Source organism: Typopeltis vanoorti, chromosome 4 (assembly GCF_054136105.1).
Source record: "Typopeltis vanoorti isolate ZY-2024b chromosome 4, IOZ_Tvanoo_1.0, whole genome shotgun sequence".
Lineage (NCBI taxonomy): Eukaryota > Metazoa > Arthropoda > Arachnida > Uropygi > Thelyphonidae > Typopeltis > Typopeltis vanoorti.
In genome coordinates this window covers 59,423,791-59,448,811 of record NC_143552.1, presented here as the reverse complement: position 1 = coordinate 59,448,811, position 25,021 = coordinate 59,423,791, and the positions used below count along the sequence as shown (strand labels likewise).

Here is a 25,021-nt window from a genome sequence, read left to right as displayed (position 1 = left end):
GCTCTCATCACTCCTTTTCTCGCTATCTCCAATAATGCAAAGCACATCTCCTTGCGGACATGTATAATGTATAACGCTATGCATTAAGGGAAGGGCCACTACTCAGACCGGTTTCGACCTTTACTGAGTTCTCATCAGTGGGCGCCAGACCCAGCAGTGGTGAAACTAAGGCAGAAGCAATGGAGAGGTCATATTTACTTATACGAGTTGCCAAAAGGTGTATCACCTTATTATTAATTTACTCTGAATTTAGAGAAAGATGTTGGTAGTTTATTTTCCACTTGGTTAGACTATAATAAATTTAGTTTTTAATCATTTACCCAAGCCTAAGCAAAAAAAAAATTTTTTTTTTTTTTTCTTTTTTTGAGCTTGGTCCACCTTTACTATGAGTTGCTTTCTTATGAGTCCTGAATATACTTCAGGTGCAAAAATTTTTTTGCTTTTACTTGGGTAAAGGATTAAACTAAATTTATTATAGTCTAACCAAGGGGAAAATAAACTTCCAACAACTTTCTCTAAATCCAGAGTAAATTAATAATAAGGTAGTACACCTTTTGGCAACACGTATAAGTAAATATGACCTCTCCATTGCTTCTGCCTTCGTATCACCACTTCTAGGTCTGGCTCCCACTGACGAGACATGAATAAAGGTCGAATCTGGTCTGGATAGTGGCCCTTCCCTTAATGCATAGCATTATGCATGTCTGCAAGGAGATGTGCTATGCATTATGGGAGATACTGAGACAAGGAGTGATGATAGCTTGGTCCACCTTTACTACGTGTTGCCTCGGTCCAGAAAATACTTTATTATAGTCTATCCGAGTAGAAAATAAACTTCCAACAGGAATAGAAATGGAAGGATGATGATGTTTTGTGTGAGGATAGGAAAAGTGTGTTGTTGATGATAACAAGCAAATCATGTCTGCACAAAGTAAAAATGCAAAGGAAGAAACAGTGGCAGTAATGTGTGAGGTGAAAGCAGGACATGATATTTAGTTGGATGCTGCTGTAAGTTGCAGAATGTGGAGAGTGGTGCAAAAAGATGTAAACTGGTTTAGCAAATAAAAGAAAGGTTATTATGAGTTAAAATAGTCCATAATGATTATTATGGAATATTTTTTTGGTGAGAGAGAGAGAAGGGATGGCATCAACAAATAAGGAAAATGAATTTCTTCAGTTTTTAAGGGACAACTAGCAGTTGTCCCTTATCAGTTGAATGAGGACTATAAAATGCAGCCTAGAAAGAGATTCAGTTGGTAAGGATAGCCATGAGTGCAGCATGAGCAGCAATTAGCAAATCAGGCCAAAAAAAAAAAAAACTAGTCTTGATATGTGAAAGTAGAAGAAAGAATGCCAACAGGAGAATGTCAGTGGATGAAAATGGTGGAATGGTGATCACTGCAGACGATATGGTGGAGGTATTCAATGAACAAATCATCAAGGTATAATAAATTTAGTTTAATCCTTTATCCAAGTGTGAGCAAACAAAGTTTGCACCTGAAAGTATCTTCAGGACTGGGATAAGTGGTGCAACACCAGGGCGACTTCTTGCAAAGGTGGAGCAAGCTACTAACACTCCTATCTCAGTATCTCCCATAATGCAAAACACATCTCCTTGCGGATATGTCTAATGTTATGCATTAAGGGAAGGGCCACTGTTCTTGTTTTATAGACTTGTCTGGTTTTTGTGCAGTTGAAAGCTAACCTTTGTCAGGTTTATATTTATCAATTGTTTTTTAGAAGTAATATTATTATCATTACATGACACCTCCAAGGGAGGGCACCTACCCTACAACTCTCTGTCTTCACCACTTAAATCTATCAAATACAGCAAATGCCATCTACTGTTCACCATCACTACTAGTATTTTGTCTGAAAATTGTGTGTGTACTCAAGGTCAATTTGTCTGTATGCGAGATAAAAAAAACCCTAGTTTCCGAGAAAAAACCCTGCTACTTCCGTAAGAGATCGACTAACTTACCTTCAATTGAAAAAAGCTCAAATAAAGATTCTTCTTGTAATGACGAGAATCAAACTGGGGCCTTTTCCAATTCAAGGGTGCAACATACCGTCATTCTTCTAATTGCACTATGGAGGTGCTAAAAATGTGGAACGCTTCACGATTTAGCATGTCATCCTTGCACAGGGGCCAAGACAAGTATGGACAGTGACTTCTTCCTCTGGTAAAATAATCAATACATTTGATGTGTCAAGGTCAGTTACAAGTTTAACTTACTCTCAATGGATACCTGAAAAAATGGATACTGAAATATCCATTTTTTCTGTGGGGGAAGTCTGGTGGTTTATCGTTAAGTGATATCTTGGCCATAATTTTTTTGATTATCTGGGTTCTCATCAAATGGAACCATTTTTGGAGTTGTCTCTGGAGTAAGACTGTAGATCATGTAATTGATGTGCTCAACAGGGAAGAACTCACCATCAAAAAATTCAAGTATGGTAAAATTATTAGATGGTGAAATAGACGTATGAATTTGAGTTGCTGTTGACATTTTCTTAATTGTTACCTTTTCAGCATAGGAGGATCTCAAAGCAGGTGTGATGGTGGCTAACTTTCTTTTTGCATCCTGATATATGTTTTGTTCTGGTTTAATTTTTTGTATTTTTTTTTTTCATCTTTCCACTTCTGACTTGCATGAGAGTAAGCTGTATGACCTCCCTGACAGTTGACACATTTAGCTTTTTTTTTTTTTTTTTTTTGCAGAGCAAGATTTATCATGCTTTTTACTACCACATTGGGCATAGGTGTTAGAGCCAAAACAGGCAGTTTAAGCATGCCCATATTTTTAACATTTAAAGCATCTTAGTGAATTAGGGATGTATGCTCTAACAAGACAGTTGAGATACCCTGCTTTTACAGATGCTGGAGGCTTAGTTGTATCAAAAGTCATGATAATGTTCCTGGTCGGAACCAGGTGACCATCGCTACATATCAGGATGAGTCTCACACCTGTCACTCCCTGATCTTTAAACTCTGAACATATCTCCTCATCAGGGGAGGTGCTTCAAGGAGATCACCTTCTCATATCACTCCGCTACAAGAATTGAAGTTTTATGAGGGGTTACTATGATTGGTATTCAACCTATTGATACTCTCCCAATAGTTTCTCGGAATATTGCTGACACAATGTATCCGCAAGAATATCACCAGAATCTAATTTCTTAACAGGTTTGGGAGGTCCTGCCAGTACTTTGAAATCCTTTTGAATAAAGAAGGATGACATTTTCCTTATTGGTTTTTCACCTATTGCATGAATGATTAAAAATGTTGGCACATTAATACTAGTATCATATATCTTTTGTTTCTTACTTCTGTTTCCATATGCTATATCAATAATATGAGTACTTGGTTGAGACTTTGTTAAGACCTCTGAAATGTTTGAGGATGAAGGATTCATACTCAAGGAGTCTTAGTTCGACACCAGAGCTCCCCACCCACCACGGAGCCACACATGGACACCCACTGACCAGCAAGCAATGACTGCACTCGGGAGTGGAACACCAAGGCTACCCCAGATGCTATACCAGCACAACAGCAAGCCTTGGATCCCGATCCCAGACCATGGGGTGAGAGACTTACATTGCACCGTGGACTGATCCTGGCCATTAAGGACCAATCATCTTTCCAAAGCAGAGGCCAAAGTAGTGCAAGTCTATAAGGCTTCCCCTCCTCTTTCTAGATGTCCACAGGTTGCACTGCACAGCAAACATGGCAGCAGGGCAGGGAGGGGCTTTAATCAGTAGTGTGCAATAGAAAGATAAGATGGTTAGACTCCAATCTCTTCCATCTAACAGGATTACAATTATAAAATCATTTTGTTGATGCCTGAATCTGGAATTGAGCCTTTCTGAGATCATTTGTCTTCAGCCAAAAGCCAATACTGATAACAGCTGCTTTCCTCTATTTGGATTTCACCATGTCCAAGTTAGCCAGATTTTCAAGGTTCCTACAAGGCCTTCATGGCTACCATAGTGGCTTGAGGCCCAAAAAAGTCTCCACCAATACTCATCCCTTCGGGAATTCCCATATTACGATTGTCCACCCCTCCTCCTCCCAGGATGACCAGGAGGACAAACTTCCTTTAAATCATGTCATAAAATAAATAAGTTTGCTTTGCAAATTTTCCAGATATATTTCTAATTTGTAATAGTAGTAGGATTTTTTTTTTTATGGTGGGTCCATACATGAGGGGATGGTTGGTCAACCTATCGTACATTACTACAGCATATAGGAAGAGAGTTGCGAAATGAGGAATTTGTTCACATCGGATTTCAAGATCTGTGTATTGTATTCCTCGGGAGGGAAGGCTGTTCAGGAATACAGAAGCAGCAATAGGAATTACAGAAGAGGAACAGAAACTTGTTCTATGATTATGGAGTTTGACTGTGAAGGAAGTAGTAGCTGCATGTGTTTCAATAATTTGATTGAGAGAGGGAGAATTATTGATGACAGTTCTGATGAACATTTACATTGGAAATATTTACAGAAGATGCATGTAGTAGATAGTAGACTACTGTGTGAGACTGGTAAGAGATGAGTCATTAATCAGTCTGACTGCTCTCTTAAGTACTGCACTGAGCATTTTTAGGGACCTCTTATGAGCATCCCCACAGATATGCAAACAGTTCTCGATGTTTGCGATTCGTATAGGGTTAATAGGTGTTTGGGGATAAAGTAATTATTATTTTACAGCATCTCCATGGAGTCCAGAGACTCATTGCAGGAAATCTAAATCAACCATCATACACATAAATCCTATTTATTTATTTATTTATTCGTATGGCATGAATAACAAAACGTGCAATACAATACACTTTAATAACATATAAAATTAAAAGTCAAAAGTCATTTTAAAAACCAATAAAATTAAAAGGTTACATCCATATTGGTCAGATAGTTCATAGCTTCGGGTGTAGCACTTAAAAAGTCCAATTTGTCTCCTGAATATGCTCTGAGATAACACTGAGTCACAATGGTTCACAGTTTGTCTCTGAGCTAAATCAACTATCATACACATAAATCCTATCACCTCTCCATGAATCCATTCATCATCAGGGATGATGAATGGAACTCACCAATTCTGGTAATCCATTCCACTCACTCATCACTCTCCACATACACACCCCTACTAACCACAATCTTACACAACTTCCACAGATGGCCTCTAGTTCTCTATTTGTCATATGTTAAAAAATTTCACTTGCATCAATTTTATAAAACTCCTTTACTAGTTTAAAAGCCTCTATCATGTCCTCTCTCCTCTACCTATCAACCAAACTTTATAACCCACAAATCTTCAACCTATCCTCATTGGGAGTATTTCACAATGACTCATCTCTGAATCCTCTCGACCACCTCCTAGTCCCCAAGAAACCCAGGTGACCAACTGCACAGTAATCAAGATGTGGCCAAATCATGGCCTTATAAAGAGCGATAATAACTTCCTTATCTTTACTTGTTAGTGTGTTCTTTTGTTAGTGAATTCTTTCACTAACTTTTGCAATATGTCCTCTGAACTTCAACTCTTTGTCCATCATTATCTCCAAGTCCCTAGCCTCATCAATTTCCTGCAATCTGATACCATCAATATCAGAATGATATCAAAAGGTTGCATATGATACACCATATGCAACCTTTTCAACCAGAAGTGCATAACCTTACATTTTGCAACAACATTAAATTGACAATTACTATCTTTTGCTCACAATGTCAATTTATTTAAATAATCCTGCAGGATATCTACCTCATCTTTATCAACTATCAACTATTACTCTCCCCAGTTTTGCATCATCAGCAAACAACTGAATATCCCCTTGTAAATCTTTCCCAGTGTCATTGATATATAAATTAAAGAGTAGTGGTTCTAGTATAAACTCTGAGGTACTCCACTAGTCATCATCATTCAACTAGATTCAACTCCACCATATACTACTCTCTGGTGTCTGTCCATCCGCAACCTTCCCTCCCCCCGCCTCCCATGCAATCCATTCTCGTTTGCTGGTTTTTGTAACAGTTTTCCATAATACCTTGAACAAAAGAGGAATCCTAATTTTTTGGATGCCGAGAAGGCAACAGTTGTAATATAATATCAGTCACAGATGTTAAAATTGGATGATAAATCGATAACTGCTTTCTATTTGAATTCAGCAACTTTTTAATTAGTTGAAATGACTTCAAAACGTTTAGACTGCACATTACTTTAGAGATTTTGCTTTCCAAAACCATTAAGGCGGCGTGCGTTTCGGAAAAAAAAATGGGTCGCCATATCTGCTACAAAGCGAGCTTATCTTTCACCCCCCCCCCCCAAAAAAAAAAGGTGTGGATCCCCATCTTATCCCCAAATTAATTGAAATAGATGAAAAAATAAAATGCTTTAGTATTGTCATTAAAAAATGCAGAAATTTCACATGGAAAATGCACCAAGTTACATGAATAACTTTATCGTGTTTTACTTGTTCATGTATAGCTTCGAACAAGAGATAAAATTCAATAAACGAGAAGTGGCTACAAACATCGCGCCAGAGCATTATTTACGGTTTTCCTCTCTCTCATACGAGCCAGAAGTGATGGAGAGAACCTATATCTCGATTACAATTTTTTTTTTCTTACTTTGTGATAACGTTCCAAATGCCACCATGGCAGGTTAACATAAACCACATACCACTTCCTGTCATGTATTATATTACAGTATATGTCGAAAAAAAAAAAAACTGAAGAAAGTGATTTGTCCTACCTGTATTTTGGTTCTGCAATAAGAAAAACATCAGCCAACATCTGAATGCCAACAAAGGCTTGGGTGATACTTGCTAACGTTAAAACATAACACTGAAACTTTCCAAAGTGCCCAAGATGATCCAATATTTTGTTGAAATCCATAGCAGAACAGTTAGTTGAGTAGATGAAAAACATCAAATCGTAAGGTACGAGTTGTAACTATTCAACTTTGTACAATTATCCTGTTTTTTTTTTAATCATATGTACAGAAACAATTAAACGAGAAAAAATATAGATAAACCGGAGTTCAAAGTATGAAACTATCATAAGCAGAATATCTACTATACCGCTAAAAACTTAGTATATATTTTTATCGTATCTGACAATAACCGTGTTGGTTAAATAATAATAAAAAGAAAACTGAATTACGAACAGATATACATTTTATTGGGATATATATATATATATATATATATATATATATATATGAATACAGATCGTTTTTTTTTTTGTGTGTGCAGTAAGATAATGAAGTTTTTCAATTATTTTTATTTTATTATTTATTTTTTTTGCGGTGAGTTTTAAGTAAAATTTTGAATTGGGGTATTTCTAATTATATATCTAATTTTAGCGCCAGCTCTCTCTCTGATACACAAACACACTGCCCCGATTAACGGATGGACCGGTAAAATGGAATCTACCGTGTATATTTTTTTTTTCTCTCCCGCCAGAAGCCAACACATTCGCCGTGCTTTATATTAACGACTTGTATAACACACAGCTGCTTCAAAATATTATTTTTTTTTTATACAAGATCGAGCAGAAATTTATTATACCAAAACAACTTTTTTTTTTTTTATGTTAATCCTATCCACGAAAGGCTGGAACATACAGCATCAGAATTTGAGTAGCCGCAGAACGCAAAATTATATGCATAAAAATTATGTATATTCCACACGTCAATTTTCGATCAGGGTTTAAATAATTTCTAATGAAGAAAAGAGCCCAAAAGGCTTCAACTTGGTAAATTATTTAAAAAAAAAATCAGCTAACGCCTTTTTATTCCCGTATACGGGGAGTAGGCGAGGCCATTTAGCCCTATCTATCTTTTGGAGAGTGAGTGGGCAGTTCAATCTCCACTGGTACCCAATCAGAGATAGATGGCCCAAGGCTATCACTAATTAAGCGGTACGCAGTGAAGAGAGACGGCTCAAATGTGCCACCATCTCGAGGTCCCTAACATAATATATTTAATGTCTGAAATAATATGGGTTCTACGGTCGATTTTCTTGAGTTTACAGGACGAAAAACCTGCTTGCCCGTGCCAGAGATCGACTAACTGGGGAACCGGTCGAAAAAAGGATTAGAAAAATTTCCTCTAGTCGCCGACTAGACTCGAAACCAAGTCTTCCTTCGTGCGGCCAAGCGCCGTGGTGTACAAACGCCACATCCACTGAGCTACACAGGCTCTGAAAAAAAAAGTATAAGTAAATATTTCCCGATTATAAGTTGAAAATTGGATTTATACAGCTTCTTAGGGATTATTATTATTCATATGGGCACACCACGGAGTCTAAAGACTCATCGAGGGAGACTCACTCTATCCATTAACACAAATACCGATCATACATCTCCTTAGACCTATTCACTGTTGGGGTGCTCACAACCACCTCTGGCAATCCATTCCACACGCCAAGAAAAGAACCTAGTCAACACACCCTTAATAACCACACATTCTTAGACAACTTCCAAGTGTGACTCCTTGTTTTTCCCCATACTTCCCATGTATTGAAAATTTTCTTCTATACCAGTCTTATAATATCCCTTTAGTAACATATAAGTTTCTATCATATCCCACCTCTCTTCCGCCTGTCGGCTAAACTTTCTAACCCACGTACCTTCAGTTTATCCTCATAGACCTGTCGTACCCCTAGTCTCACCAATTTCCTGTAAACCACTACCTTCAGTATGATACGAAGATTTGTAATTTGTCCTCTCGAAGTGCATTACTTTAAATTTTATAAGGCAGCGCATGTAAGGAAGGTACAAGGGGATCGCGAGTGTTGGAACTTGTGATTACATCTGGGGGATTTGTGTATAACTAAGATGGATATACTGGCGCCAATCGGCTAGAGCGAGATTCAGTTTTGACCTTGGCGATGACTAGCATGTGCAATTTTCAGTAAAGGAGGATTTAATGTGACATTACAAAGCTACAAACTACGAACAACCTAGAATATTGCGTGTGGCAGTACCATTGGCGGATATATTTCAGGGAAGAGATGTTAGTAGTGCATGGAGGCAAAGGGATATTTGAAAGCAGTGGCGGCCGGTGAAATTTTAAGTGGAGGGTACTGGTTATACAAAATAAAAAATGAATAATAAAAAAATTATTTTTTCCTAATTAGTAACCAATTTATTAATAAATAAATCTGTATATTTATTTATTAATAAATTAGTTACTGTTTAGGAAAAAAATTATTTTTCTTTTTTATTTTGTATAGGCAGCACCCCCACTTAAAATTTCACTGTTTGAAAGAACAAGTGACTAACTGCATACCAAGACTTAAGAGAATTAATAAACTCGGAATTAAATGCAGGAGTTACAGTTATGAGCAGTAAAAAGCACAAGCCAAAAGAGTGATTGGTATTGTTAAGAAAGCAAAATCGGAGTATTAGTCGAACAAGCCACGAGTAATCCTAAATAGTTTTTTATAGCATGGCAAGCAAAAGAAAGAATAACCACACTATGATTATCTGAAGATGCAGATAATATTGAAATGAATTTCAGCAGACGAACTAGTAATCATTTTGCAAGAGTGTATTATCCAGATAATGATATTACTTATACATATGGAAAGAATTAATGTAGAAATAAGGATGGAGAAAGTCGAGGTACTCTGGATGTCAATATAGCTATGAGTTTGGAAGGGATATCAGCTGATATATAACGAGAATGTACTATGGAAATTATAGTCCCTTTGACCAGATCATTTAATCTGAGTCTCAGCTCGTGTAAAGTTTCAAATGAATAGGAGGAGGTAAAAATAGAAGAAACTAATTATAGACCAATTAGCATTTCAGGAATGGTGTTCAAAATATTGGAGAAGTGGTTGAAGACGAAATTCAGGAATGGATGGATGAGAATGGAATAATGTATGGAGGGGGGAATGCAAATTGGCTTTATGAAGGGTAAGTCATACTCGAGTAACTTACTTTCTATAATAAGGTGACAGTTGAGTTAGATAGAGGTAATGGCTACTTGGTCATACTGTTGAACTTCGTAGAGGCATTTGATAGGAATAGGATACTGTATGGAATCCTAATATATAAATTACATCAAATTGGTATGAACATGAAGCTAATTAGATGGATAAGCGAGTGGTTGATGGACATATATAACAGTCAGTAGTTTATACAGGTGCTCAATCCTATAGGACTGTGACTAGCACGCACCACATGGTTCTGTACTTTTGCCTAATTTGTTCAGTAATGATATAGGAAATGACTGAGAGGAAATATTCTGCAGATTGCAGATGATGCAGAATATTCTACAGCAATAATAAATAAAGATGTTGATCTTTTTCAGGATGATTTAAATGTACTATCAGTAATGGCAAAGAAGAATGGATGCCAGTTTAATAGGGCAAAGTGTAATGTTATGCATTTTACTGTGAAATTATTATCAGCAGTGTGCCATACTGATCGGACTGTACTCCAGGAACTGGAAGACATTGATTTGAGGGTGTTGGTGGATAGTAATTGAAATTCAGAGGGATATATTACAAAAGTGGCTAAAACAACTCATAGTATTACCTGGTTATTGAAGAAAACCCTGACTTGCAGAAAAAAAAAGTTAATATTCCACTTTATAAGGAGTTGATAAAGCTTGATCTGGATTACTGTGCACAGATCTGCTCACCTCGATTTCTTGAAGATGTGGAGCGGTTTCAGACGTGAACTAAGATGGAGGCAGGACTGTGAAATGCTCCACATAAAGTATCAGTATCTAATGATCTAATGAGGATTTGTGGGTTAAATAAGCTGGTTGATTGGAGAACAAAGGGGAAATGATAGAGACATATATAAGTTGTTGGGGGGGGAGGAGATGACTTATAGGACTGATTTGAAGAAAATATTTTAGTCGTGAATAATGTGAAGAAAATTAGAGGCCAAACATAATAGAATTGAGTAAGAGTGGTTAGCAAGAGAGTAAGGACAAGACTTTTTGTTAGGAGAATGCTGAATCAGTGGAACAGATTGATACAGTTATTCGTGTGTGTGTGTGTGTGTGTGCTTTATTTGTGAATGGTTTCAAGAAAAAATTATACATTGTAGATGTGTTAATAATTGTTGATTCAAGTTTTGGAAATGGAAATCCAGCGATTAGCCAATGCCTTATTACATCCATGGATGTATCAAGGAATAAAAAGGAAATTATTTAGTGCACTACAATAAATCTTAGGGGTGTTCTGAGATGATTATATTAGAAACACATTATTTTGAGTTATGCAAAGGAGACAGTGTCTTAAACAAGGAAGCACCATTTTATGATAATGAACATGATTCTTGTTGTTAAGTTATGGCCTGTGTAACTCAGGGAAAGTGGGGTTTGCACTCCGTAGCCCTAAACCACCCGAAGACAGACTAAAGTTCAAGCCTAGTCGCCGTCTAGAGAAATTTTTTTCCTAAGAATTTTTTGGATCGGTTCTGAGTTAGTCCACTTCTGGCACGGGCACGACTGGAGCAAATGAGGATGGATATATATTTATGTTCAGCACATGCATAAAAGGTTGATTGGTCAACCTATACAACATTAGTATTGTATGTTTCGTCCCGTAAGCTCAAGAAAAATATCGTGAAACCCACACTATTTCAGATATTAAAAATATTGCGTTAAGCTTAGGGATCACGAGATGGTGAGCACTTGATGAGCCACTCTTCACTGCTGGCAGCTTAAATTAGTGATGACTTGGGTCAGCTATCTCTGATTGACTACCAGTGGAGATTACACTGCCCACTCAGTCTCCAAAAGTTAGAGATAAAACGGCCTCGCCTACTCCCTATACGGGAATAAAAGGCGTTAGCTGATTTTTTTATTAAAAAAAAAAAAAAAAAAATCAGCTAACGCCTTTTTATTCCCGTATATACGGAAGTAGGCGGGGCCATTTAGCCCTATCTAACTTTTTGGAGACTGAGTGGGCAGTTCAATCTCCACTGGTACCCAATCAGAGACAGATGGCCCAAAGCTATCACTAATTAAGCGGTACGCAGTGAAGAGAGACGGCTCAAATGTGCCGCCATCTCGTGGACCCTAACCCTAGCACAATATATTTAATGTCTGAAATAATGTGGGTTCTACGGTCGATTTTCTTGAGTTTACAGGACGAAAAACCCGAGTTTCTGGGAGGAAAAACCTGCTTGCCCGTGCCAGAGATCGACTAACTCGGGAACCGGTCGAAAGAAAGCTTAGAAAAATTTCCTCTAGTCGCCGACTAGACTCGAAACCAAGACTTCCTTCGTGCGGCCTAGCGCGGTGGTGTGCAAACGTCACATCCACTGAGCTACACAGGCTCTGGATTTTTTTTATTAAAAAAAAAAAAAAAAAAAAAAAACTTTTAATAAAAAAAGTTTTATTAAAAGGCCGGTTCCTGAGTTAGTCGATCTTCGGCAACAGCAAGCGGGTTTTTTCACCCAGAATCTCAGGTTTTAAGTCCCATAAACTGAAGAAAATCGACCGTAGAACCCACATTATTTCAGAAAAAAACATACCGTTAGGGTTAGATACCCAGAGATGGAAGCACTTGTTTGCTGTCTCTTCCTCGGCTGCCAATTATAATTAGTGATAGTCTTGGGCAGCTATCTCTGATTGGTGAATGGTGGAGATTGAACTGCCCATTCGGTCCTCAAAATATAGATAGGATTAAAAGCCTTTGCCTACTCCCTAAAAAGAAAATAAAAGGCATTGTTTCTTATGTTTATTTAATTTTTTTTGAGGATGAGGAGACTATGAGTGTGATCTGTTAGTACGAGGAAATGCTAAAAGTATAAATAAGCCTAAAAAGAGAAATGCAATTCTTAACTGGTAATCTGAGTATTAGAAAGCCAAGGTAACTTACGTGAAATCTTGCTTACAAAAAACGAGACAGTATCTTCCATTCCTCTACTTTATTCAATAAACCTTGCAGACCTAAATGAATTCGTGCTTCAATATCTCCTTACAATTCATCAGTGATATCGATATAATCAAGGTTTCTTGGATAAAGCAGGGAGTAGCATAAAGCATCAATAAACAACCCATAGATTGGATTTTAAATGTGACATACAGTTTTCAATATATAGAAAGTGTAAGCATAAGAATGCATCCTAATGTATCTAAGCATTGAGTGGGAGTCAAAAAGAATAAATTATAGACCATGACACAGTGGCAATCACTGGAGAAATTCAAACTCCAATTGCAAAAGAAAGACAATTTGATGACTTGGAAAGGAGGCCTGTATGTCAGGATGGATCTAAAACCTATAAATGCCAGCAATTACCATACGAAATTATCCAGACCTTTCCAATGTATGTGTCAAACAGTAACCCGACTCACATATACATACACTGGCAGCTCGTGCATAGGCACTGCAGCACCCCCCCCCCCCAGTCAGTTTTTCTCGATATACCGGGTGATTATAAAATAACGTCAAGTGTTCATAGCCCACTAGTGAGTAATGTATTATTAGACGAAACACACCAATATTCGGTAGACGTACACAGTGGAACATGGGGATTTGATCTAATGAAAAAAAATGTACCACAAATCGCCAACAGGGGAAATTTTGGCGCTGCCAAATTCATTTTAGTAGGTGTGACTAATGAATGACTAAATGGCAAATGAGAGACAGCACCCATCAATTTCATGACGTTTAATGTTAATTTCAAATGAGGTTAAATATGACCACCATTGCGATGTTCCAGGAACTGCATACGGTGCACATTTTCCACAATGGCTCGCAACATATCAGAATTGATTTGTCTCACGTGTAACGTTATTCGATCTTTCAAATTTGGAATATCGGGTACATGTCCTTGATACACAATGCTTTTAAGAAATCCCCACAGCCAAAAGTCGCAAGGATTGAGATCAGGCGATCTCAGTGGACATGGCATGGGAAATGCATGACTAATGATTCTTCTGCCAGAGAAATGTTGTCGCAAAACACGCTGTACCTGAAGTCTGATGTGAGGTGGTTCACCATCCTGCATGAAGAGGGTCGAATCGAGACATCCTCTTTGCTGCAGTTGTGGAACCACAACGTTCTGTAGCATATTGGCATACTTGTTAGCATTGACAGAACAGGTCACTGGTCCATTTTGGTGATTTTCCTCGTAAAAGTATGGACCGATGATAAAAGATGCCGTAAATCCGCACCACACTGACTTTGGGCGAGTGGATAGGCATCTGGAGGCACATGTGCGGATTAGTTGCAGCCCAAATACGACAGTTGTATGTGTTAATATTGCCGATCAAATAAAAGTGCGTTTCGTCACTCCATAAAATTTGCCAAGGACATGCATTGCCACTTTCATGCGTGCTAAGAATCTCAAAGATAAGTTGAGTCGTGTGGTCGCATCACCAGGGCACAATTCTTGAACATCTGATGTAGGATTTTTCACGCCATTGTGTATGCGATATCGGTTTGGTGGGATATTGTTCGTGCACTGCTGGTACCCTGCACATTTGTCATCTCTTGATCCACAATAGCAGTTGCAACTTGTTGGTGATTGATTGGTTTGCATCCCCTGCCTACCTGTATTGCTAGAGTTCCAGTAGTTTCAAATCGCCGAATCAGTTCTCGTAAGTTTGTTACGCTAATCGGTCCTTTTCGTAAATTTTTCATACACCGAAAATCACGAAGACAAGCACTGGTATTATTGTACTGCTGATAATAGTTTGACTAACGAAGCACGCTCACGTAAGGTAAGCGGCATCGAAAAGAAGTTCGTCTATGAATGATAAGAAATCTCACAGGCTTTCCTTTTATTGCATGCTCACTCACAAGAAGCGCGATAATGCAAATTAATGCATTTTATTCGGTAAACAGTGCCAAAATTTCCTCTGTTGGCGACTTTTGATACTATTTTTTCCCCCGTTAAATCGAATCCCCATGTTCCACTGTGTACGTCTACCGAATATTGGTGTGTTTCGTCCAATACATTACTCGCTAGAAGGCTCTGAACACTTGACGTTATTTTATAATCACCTGGTATATAAATAATGTAAATAATGACCTCCACGTCCTGAAGCTGGCCCCCTACCTGTCGCTCAGGTTAGGAGAGGGCATTGCTATACAGTCTACAAGGTTTAGGATCAATTAGTTTAAATGATAACACAAAAGTAATATTTATTTAAAAAACTAACATCTACATAATATAATACAAACTAATAATATTCAAAATTACTTCAAATTATAAGGAACCTGTGTAGCTCAGTGGATATGACGTTTTACCTCACGAGGGAAGACTGTTTCGAATCTAGTCGACGACTAGAGGAAATTTTTACTAAGCTTTTTTCGACCAGTTCCCGAGTTAGTCGATCTCTGGCACGGGCAAGCGGGTTTTTTCTCCCGGAAACTCAAAAAAATCTATCGTAGAACCCACATTATTTCAGACATTAAATATATTGTTAGGATTAGGGACTACGAGATGGCTGCACTTGTTGAGCCATATCTCTTCACTGCGTGCCGCTTAATTAGTGATAGTCTTGGGCCAACTATCTGTGATTTCTGTGATTGGCTGCCACTGGAGATCGAACTGCCCACTGTCTCCAAAAGTTAGAGCTAAACCACCTCGCCTTCTCCTTATATATACGGGAATAAAAAGGCGTTAGCTAATTTATTTTTTTTTTTTTAACTTTAAAGTATATTTTCTACCTTTTGTCGATGGAAATGTATCAATATTGTCAGTAAAATCAACTCGCTCAGCCAAATCATTTTCGATGCGCTACGTGATTAAGTCCATCTTGGCTACTTGTGCTTTGCCATGTTTTCAATGAATTGGCCGTTTCTTCAGTTGAGAGATCATTCTGCTGAATGATCTCTCAACTGAAGAAACAGCAACCGGTATTGTGCAAAATAGTTTAATGGCGAGGCAGATATTGTCAAATATTCTTTGCAGGTTTTTGTCATAAATTGCGTTCCGAAGTCTCACCAGACTTGTTTCTATGCCAAAAATTATCTTATGAATACTTCAAAGGTGAAGAATTTCATTCAGCAACTCTTCTGACAGATCTTTTTCATACATATACATATTCACGAGTTTGGCTGCTCTTGCGATAAGTTGACAATCGTTCAAGTTGTGGAAATTTAAAATAGGTGAGAATAATTGACATATATTATCTGCTGCTTCAAACCATGTTTTGAAATCATTCAATGCTGAATAAATTATAAAAATTTTGAAATCTTGTTCAGGTTCTACAGTAGTTTCTTGATTTTCGCAAAATTGAAATTGCACACTGATTGCTTCAACTACTTTTGCTTCTTGGACAACACTTTCCCACGAGTCACGCAGGTGTTGTATCTCTTGCATCAAATCTCTTATAAGTGCGGACTCGACCTGAAGAGATATTCCTTTACTTTGTATACTAATGTTCTTATTGTCAATTAATATTTTGTGCCAAAATATTATCATACCTTTATAAGATCCGAGATATTTCTTCAAGCCTTTAATTGTGTTCAGTATTGAAGGAGAACGAAAACTAAAGTAAATCCTTTCGAATGGGAAGTTCAGTAAAGTAACCATATGTCTGAAAAGATGATAATGGGTTGGAAACTATTGCAAAAGCTAGTAGTCACTCTCAACACATATTCATTCATATTTTAGTTTCTTTTTGTCTTTTGCTAGTCTCACTTAACTGGCGGACCCAATAAGATGGGCTCCCTAATTCCGGGAACCCAGCTAGCGCCCTGTCAGCCTCACCCTTGTGGGAGCCATGATATAAATATACATACAGTGTTTATTAATATTTGCTTGTAATTTTAATTTTATTAACAATCCTATACAATTCTCGAGGACGAAGGACGCCAGCAGCACTGTTTTTACCACAGTGTCATATTACTATGTGCACAAGCATATGCACGTCATAGTGAAATGCGAGATATTAGCGTAATGCGGCACTGTCCATCGCGCAGTTCCAGTGATTAATTGCAGTTTGCGCCAGTAGCAGTGTTCGTAGTGCTTATGTTCATTCCGTCTCTATAAATATTTGGACATTAAAGGATTTAATTATTTTTCGTGACACCTCCAAGGTGGTGTCACGAATAACACCTCCGAAGATTCATTGCGGAAGGACACCTACTGTATATCTCTCCGTCTCCGCTACTACACCGAACCTCTACTACCAATCACTTACATCAACGCCATCTACTGCCCACAACCGCCACTACCACAGCTGGTATTTTTGTCTGTATGCGGGATAAAAAAAAACCCTGCTACCACCGTATGAGATCGGCAAACTCACCTCCAATTGCGCTAAGGAGGCACTTAAGTATTGCAATGTCCAAAAATTTTAAATCCATTCCTTTAATTATAATTAAAGGAATGGATTTTAATTTCGAATTATACTAAACTGTATACTTTTATCGATAATAAGCAATATTTTTTCATGTTAAGTAGGCAGTTAACTATCTCCTCAATTGTTTTCTAGACTTAAGTTTATATCAATCAGATGATAATTTGATTTTTGGTATAATTTCTATTTTATAGATAGCGTGTACATTGGCTTGATTTCATGTTTCTTAGTATCTGACAAAGCATGATTGGCTTATACAGACAATATACGTGTTATTAATTCTGGGGCAAAAATTTTGAGTAGAACCAAGGAAGGGGATATCATTTGAACTAGCACATTTTCCCGTCAATGATTATTCTTCTGATTTTATTTTTTTCAGAAAAGGGTCAAACGAAGCATTCAGTAGGCTATTCTTGTAAGTTTTAAGAAGACTGTCAGGTGATCACCCTTTTCTCAGGGTGTATTTTCATACCATCTAGATATGTGTGATAAAGAAGTGGAATGGAGCAAGTTGTGCTCAGTAGGCTTGCTGAGGTCCAGAAGGGTCGACTGTCATTTGAGTAGAACATTTTTACGCATTTTGCTTTTTCACAAATCGATTTTTTCACTGACGTTGGGTTTTCAAGAGAAGAAAACCTTTGGGAGAACCATGGTGTGTTATTTTGTTGAAAATCTATAATTCCAGCAAGAATTATTTCAATTGCTGTTTATGCAAGATTTACACCGCAGAAATGGTCATTTGACCATGAAAAAGTGGCATAATTATCACTGAGGTCGACATGTTTTGCAACATCTTAAGTACCAAAAAAACACAAGGCCGAGATCAACTCAGTAAAGCACGAATTTTTGAAAAGGAAACGAACGTGAACAAAACTTGGATTTGGGTTAACGAGAGGACACGTAACATCTGTATACGGTATATTTGAAGGGAACGCTAGTTAAAAAAGGGGTTCAAGATGTTTGTCGTAGATGGACAATTTGATAACATCATTAAATCTCTGATTGGCTACCTACCTGTGGGGTTATTGGTACCACTTCAGTCTAAAAAAACGGCTTTGCCTATTCCCTATAGGAATAAAATAAAAGGCATTATCAGATGTTTTGAATGACTTACATCAGAAACAGTCTTCTCTTCCAGCTTAATCTGCGTGATTAAAGGGCATCTAGTATAATTAAATGAATATTAACTTCACAAGGAAGGTGTCCCCATCTCCGAATAATTAGATTTTAGTAAATCAACCTGCTATTATAAATAGAGAAAGTTGTCAGAGTGCTTATAAGATATAAGAAATGAGAGATAAATGCAGAATGAAAGGGAGGAAGTCTGGCAAAGAAATTTTAATCCAGAGAAAATCTTGAAAGGGATTCTAGTTTTAGTCACTTATGGATGGAATCATAAGAAATAGTCTGTACAGTTGAAGTGAACAGAAGTCGCTGTCCATCAATTTAGGCTCTGTGATAAGTTTAATGCATGTAGATGATGGTGAAGATAATTTAAATAAGTGTAAGGACTTGGTATTTTTCCAATCAATTCTATGGTATGTTTGGAGTGCATGGTCAGAAAGGCCGGTTTTCCAAAAATGGAGGTATTTAATGTGTCTTTTGTGTTCGTCTTGTCTGATTGGGATAGTTCACCCTCTTTCCCCCATGTATGGTATGTTACATGTGCATATTTTGTATACCCCTGGGTGGGCTAGGTGTGGGAGAGGATCTTTAGAACTATGTAGGTGTCTTAACTTGTTTGGGGGTTTAAAGTTGGTTTTAATGTTGTATTTGCATAGTGTTCTGTCTATTTTTTTCAGAAATGCCTCTAATATAAGGAATGGCAATAGTATTCCTGAAATCTTTTTTGTTCTTACTGGTCTCTTTATGGAGGATCTTGTGAATAGTTTTTTTACCATTTCCATTTTTTATCAATGTTTAGTTGATGATCTTGTATTCCTGGTTTAGAGCTTGTTCATTAGAACAAATTTTTAGAGCTCTGTGTTTAAGGGTGCTTATGACACCTAGTTTTTGTGTTGGGTGGTGGTAAGTTTTTGCGTATGTATTAGCCTGTGTGTGTGTGTGTAGGTTTGCAGTAAACTGAGAAGGAGAGGCAGCCAGAGGGAAGACGTGTGACAAGTGTATCTAGGAAAGGGAGTTGTTTTTTTCCCATTTCAATGGTGAATTGGATACATTTGTAGTTGTTTGTTTAGGTGGCTAAAGAATGTATTTAGAGCTCCGCAGCTGTGGGGCCAAATGGCGAAAATATCGTCAACGTATCTGAGCCAAATTTTGTGCTTTAGACATGCTGTCTCTAGAGCACGTTGCTCAAAGTCTTCCATATAAAAGTTAGCTATTGGGGGTCAAAGCGGTGAGCCCATGGCTGTACCTTCTTTTTGAAGGTAAAAACTGTTTTGCCACAATATCCGGAGCGGAGTATGTGGGAAAAGAGGGCTGTGATGTCGTGTGGAAATATGTTCTGTAGGAACAAGATAGTGTCATTGATTGGGACATTTAAACATGTGAAATGCTCAAACACAACCCAAATCTCAACAAAAATGATGGCCTAACTATTTCAAGAATGTGGAGGACCCATCTACAACCTGTATAACAACGTAACCTAGCCATAGAAAAATCCCACTACAAGAAGACAACCTGGTGAAGTGTTTGTAACATTCAACAGCAACTGAAAGAAACCATATTATAACAATCAGAACTGTACAAATCCAGAAGAATATTAATAAATGAGGACTCTAGCAGTTTATTGTAGTTGTATTTATTTTTTTATTTAATTTTATTTATTTTTAATTTTTTTTTAACATTAGAGGTCAGGCTAGGGAAAAGGATTAATTAACTACATAGATTTAACTAGAGCTTTGTTCCTTATCCTTGTATCCTTCCGATGATGACCTCGATACAGAGGTCGAAACGTCAAGTTTTATTTTATTAGTAATTAATAAAATAATCTGTTCTAGACATGTGTTTCTGTGTCCCTCAATTTATAAATAAATATGAATGCTGATCACCGTGTAACCTTAAAAGAAATGAAAGAACAGCTCTACTGAATGCAGAGGCTTTGCGATTAACAAATGCAGAAGAGATTGTTCAACTAACAAACCCATTTTGCTATCAACCTGATGAATGCTAGGATGAAGAAGCTCTGAGGTAGAGGTAGTACTACAACTGTTGCATAAATTGAATAAGAATTTGGCAATAGAGATTGTTGGGTTATCAGCACAGATGCTAAAAGGGTGTTAAGCTGAAATGGTTGTTTCTGTGATAAGACTATATAATTTGAGCCTCAGAACAGGAAAAATTCCATAGGAATGGAAAGAATATATGATAATTATTAATATCATATATTCCAAGAATATATGATAATTACATTGCACAAGAGTGGTGCAAAGACTGATGTGTCCAACTATTGACCTATCAGCATTAGTGGAGTGGTGATAAAGATTTTGAAAAAGTTAGTAAGAGCATTTATTCATGTCGAAGATTCTGGAATAGAAAACTACAAAGCCACTGGAGTGTAAATAAATATAAATAATTTATGTGGGACTCCCTGAGGGGGGGGGGTGAGTTTTATTATTTTTTAAAAATATTAAATTATTTTTATTATTATTAAATAAATAAATTATTTATAAATTAAGAGGATATTAAATCCCACAGTTTTAAAACCGAATATGAAACTCAAAGATTGGAATCAGAGAGTCTCATGCCAAATATAGTGTATATATATATATATATATATATATATATATATATATATACTCGATTACTAGCGTGAGCTAATGCAAGTAGTCCTAGTCTCGGGCAACTCGCAGCAAAGGTGGTAAAGTTCTGATCACTATTCTTGGTATTTTCCATAATGTAAAAACACATTTCCTAGGAAATGTATGCTGTTATTACATTATGGTGGAGGTCACTACCCAGACCGGTTTCAGCTTTTATTGAGGCTTCATCAGTGAGTAGCTAGACCAAATTAATACCAAAGGGTATAGCGAAAAGAACTTATACTCTGCTATACGAGTTGTCAAAAAGGTGCACCCATTAAGTTACTTAAATATAAAGAGCCAATAGGCTTCATTTCGGCGATATAAACATTATTTAAATTAAGGGGATATTAAATCCCACATTGTTTTAAAACCGAATAAGAAACTCAAAGATTGGAATCTGAGAGTTTCATGCCGAATATAGTTTAATAAACTATAAAAGTATCGGCGATTACTAGCGTGAGCTAATGAAAGCAGTCTTAGAACGTAGTACAAACTTGGGAAACTGGCAGCAAAGGTAGTAAAGTTCTGATCGCTATTCTTGGGTATTAATTTGGTCTAGCTACTCACTGATGAAGCCTCAAAAAAGGCTGAAACCGGTCTGGGTAGTGACCTCCCACCACAATGTAATAACAGCATACATTTCCTAGGAAATGTGTTTTTACATTATGGAAAATACCAAGAATAGCGATCAGAACTTCACCACCTTTGCTGCGAGTTGCTCGAGTTTGTACTACGTTCTAAGACTACTTGCATTAGCTCACGCTAGTAATCGCCGATACTTTTATAGTTTATTAAACTATATTCGGCATGAAACTCTCCGATTCCAATCTTTGAGTTTCTTATTCGGTTTTAAAACAATGTGGGATTTAATATCACCTTAATTTAAATAATGTTTATATCGCCGAAATGAAGCATTGGCTCTTTATATTTAAATAAATTATTTAATAATAAGAAGAAAAAGAATGTTGATTTTTCCTGGCTATTAATATTTTTTTAAAAAAATAGTAACAACTTGTATGCAGAATTGGGCAGATGTGAGTAACATTCATGAAAGCTAGCATGGATTTCTAAAGGGCTGCTCTTATTTTAGTAAATCTGGATCTTCTTTATAATAAAGAAATATGGCAGTCCATGAGAGGAACATCATGCATTGTTATTTTTGGGGAGGGGTTTCAAAGGCATTTGATTAGGTGCCATATAAGTTGCAATATATCGGTTTATATATTGGGTTATGCACTTGATTCCTCATATACATTTGAATGGACTGGAAATAGATTCCAATGCATAGCGATGGAGCAGTATCACGGAGCAGGAAGATTAGAATTCCACAAAGTTCAGGAATGAGATTGTTATTTTTTTTAACTATTATCAATGATAATGTCAATGGATTACAAGCACATATTCAGTTTTTTACAGACAATGTTGTATCTTGGGAGGGTTATTAGTAATTGTACTGATGTTGTGGCTCTTAGAGATTTGAATAAGCTGGAAAGTTGTTCAAATAATGGGAATGTCAATTTAATACATCTAAATGTAAGGTTTTGAAATCTAAGATCCACAGATGAGAGGATGCATACTTTCTTGATGATGCTATACTGAAAGAGGTGGAGAAAGAAGGACATATTGGTGTGGTAACAGAAATTTTTAGTTCACAAGACATACTGTAAAGTTATGAAATGAATCAGAGAACTGATATAGTACTGAGGAGGAATGTTGACTAACAGAAATAGGAGGCTTGTAGCTCTATTACATGTGGAAGATGTGGTTAACAGGATTTGAAGGGATGAAGTAACTGTGAAGAAACTAAAGAGACGGAAAACAAAAATAATATCAGGAGATTACACAACACAGTTATGTGGAGAGACTAAGGGCATATAATCTGCAAAGTTTGATGGAATAGAAGACAAAGGGATGATGTGATTGAGACATTTAAGTATGTCAATCTGTAAATATCTGTTGAAAAGTATTTAAATTGACAGGGAGAGATTTATTATATGGTAGAAAAACAGAAGTAACCAGTATAAGGAAGCATTCGTGGAAGTAGCTCCCCCCCCCCCATCCGCATGGAGAATGAGAGTGGAAGTATCATGGAATCCACAGTCTCTCTCTTAGAGACTAGCAAGAGTGTGGACAGTGAATTAAAGGGGAGGCAATAAGATTGACAGCCTTTGTGTTATCTAAAGTGGATCCCCACCACAATGTGCCAGAATGATGATCATTATTTTGAAACTAATACCAAGGTACAAGGAGTTTCTGAAAAGTAAGGTAACACATTTTTTTTCTTAATATTGGTGAAAGGGTGAAAGGGGATGAGATAAAACACGGTGGACAGAGAAACCTGTTAAAAAGTGTTGTTTAGTGAGAGTTTGGAAATGCAAAACCAGGGACTATTGCCTTACAGTTAATTCCAGTTGCAAGTTGGTGGCTAGTGTGCGAGTATGGTCCAAAACAGGTGTCCGTGAAGTTGTTCATTATTTGCAAGCAAAAGGAACTTCACCAAGAACTGGTAGGTGTGATTTGGTGCAATGAGTTTAAAGCGAGCCATGGTGACAGTGAAGATCAACATCAAGCAGGCAGGCCTTCACTGAGCAAGACAGAAGACAAAATTTCGCACATTAAGGACATCGGTCTTGAAGACTGGCGAGTGAAACTGTACGTGGAGAATTTGAGTAAGTCCACTGTTTATGAAAGTGTTCACGATGTCCTTGGCTTTTGAAAGGAGTGCTCCAACAATTGTAAGAGGAGCACAACACGCATGGGCATGTAGCTGGAGAATCTGCTGCGATAAGGTGAGGATTTTCTCGCTTGCCTAGTTACAGGAGATGAAACGTGGGTTCATCACTTTACCATGGAGAGCAAACAAGACTCCATGACCAGGAAACATCTGGCTCTGTATGATAGCACAGAGTTGAGAAGGACCATGATTGCTAATTTGTCAATAAGAAAATGTGTAGGAGGAGGAACAGTGTATAGATGTATGGAGCAAATTTGATGGACAAAAGGAATACCACATGGAAAACTATTACAAAAGTTGGAACAAATGGGAATGGATAAGAAGCTAGTAGCATGGATAGGACAGACACTAGAGTGTAGTACATGGTGCAGTGGAATCTAGAATGAGGGTGACTATTGGAATACCTCAGGAATCTGTACTAGGACCACCACTCTTTAATTTGTATATCAATCACATTAGGGCAAGATTTAAGGAGGGATGTTCAGTTATTTGCTGATGCAAAATTGGAGAGAGCAACAATTGATAAAGATGATAAAATCAAGTATAATATTCTATGTATCAGAATGGGAAAAAAAAATCAGAGAATGTATTCTTTAAATAGCATAACTAGTTTCATCTTACTAGAGGACTTCATTGGGTGCATACATACAGAATAGGAAAAAAATCAGAGAAATATACTAAACATTAGTAGTAGTAGATATCCTGCAGGATGATTTAAATAAATTGCCATTGTGAGCGAAGGATAATGATTGTCAATTTAATGTTGCAACATGCATGGTTATGCACTTCAGGTTGAAAAGGTTGCATACAATTTATCAAAATGATGGTACTGGATTGCAGGAAATTGATGAGGCTAGGAACTTGGGGATAATAGTGCACAGAGGGAGAGAGTTGAAGTTCAGAGGGCATACTGCAAAAAAGTTGGTAAAATAGCTGAAAGGATTACTTGGATGTTGGAAAACACACTAATAAGTGTGTATTAAAGTTAGTGTGGATCTCCCGAGATGTGTTTCTGGTCTCCATGTAGATATCGCATAATACTACTACTACTACTAATGTTTATATCGCATAATACTACTACTACTACTAATGTTTAGTATATTTCTCTGATTTTTTTTGCTATTCTGTATGTATGTATGCACCCAATGAAGTCCTCTAGTAAGATGAAACTAGTTATGCTATTTGAAGAATACATAGAATATTATACTTGATTTTTTGTTCTCCCTCAGCTTTTATAG

General features: G+C 37.1%; 1 protein-coding gene across 1 annotated transcript in view; it reads right to left on the bottom strand.

Moving 5' to 3' along the window:
* LOC150107348 (organic cation transporter protein-like) overlaps positions 1-7,117 on the bottom strand; it is a 313,584-nt gene extending 306,467 nt beyond the window's left edge. Inside the window, exon 1 of the mRNA XM_090391822.1 lies at positions 6,753-7,117. Within this exon, the coding sequence (XP_090247948.1) occupies positions 6,753-6,928 (176 nt within the window). The 5' untranslated portion in view covers positions 6,929-7,117. The remainder of the gene's footprint in view (positions 1-6,752) is intronic.
* Between the last annotated feature and the right edge of the window lie 17,904 nt (positions 7,118-25,021).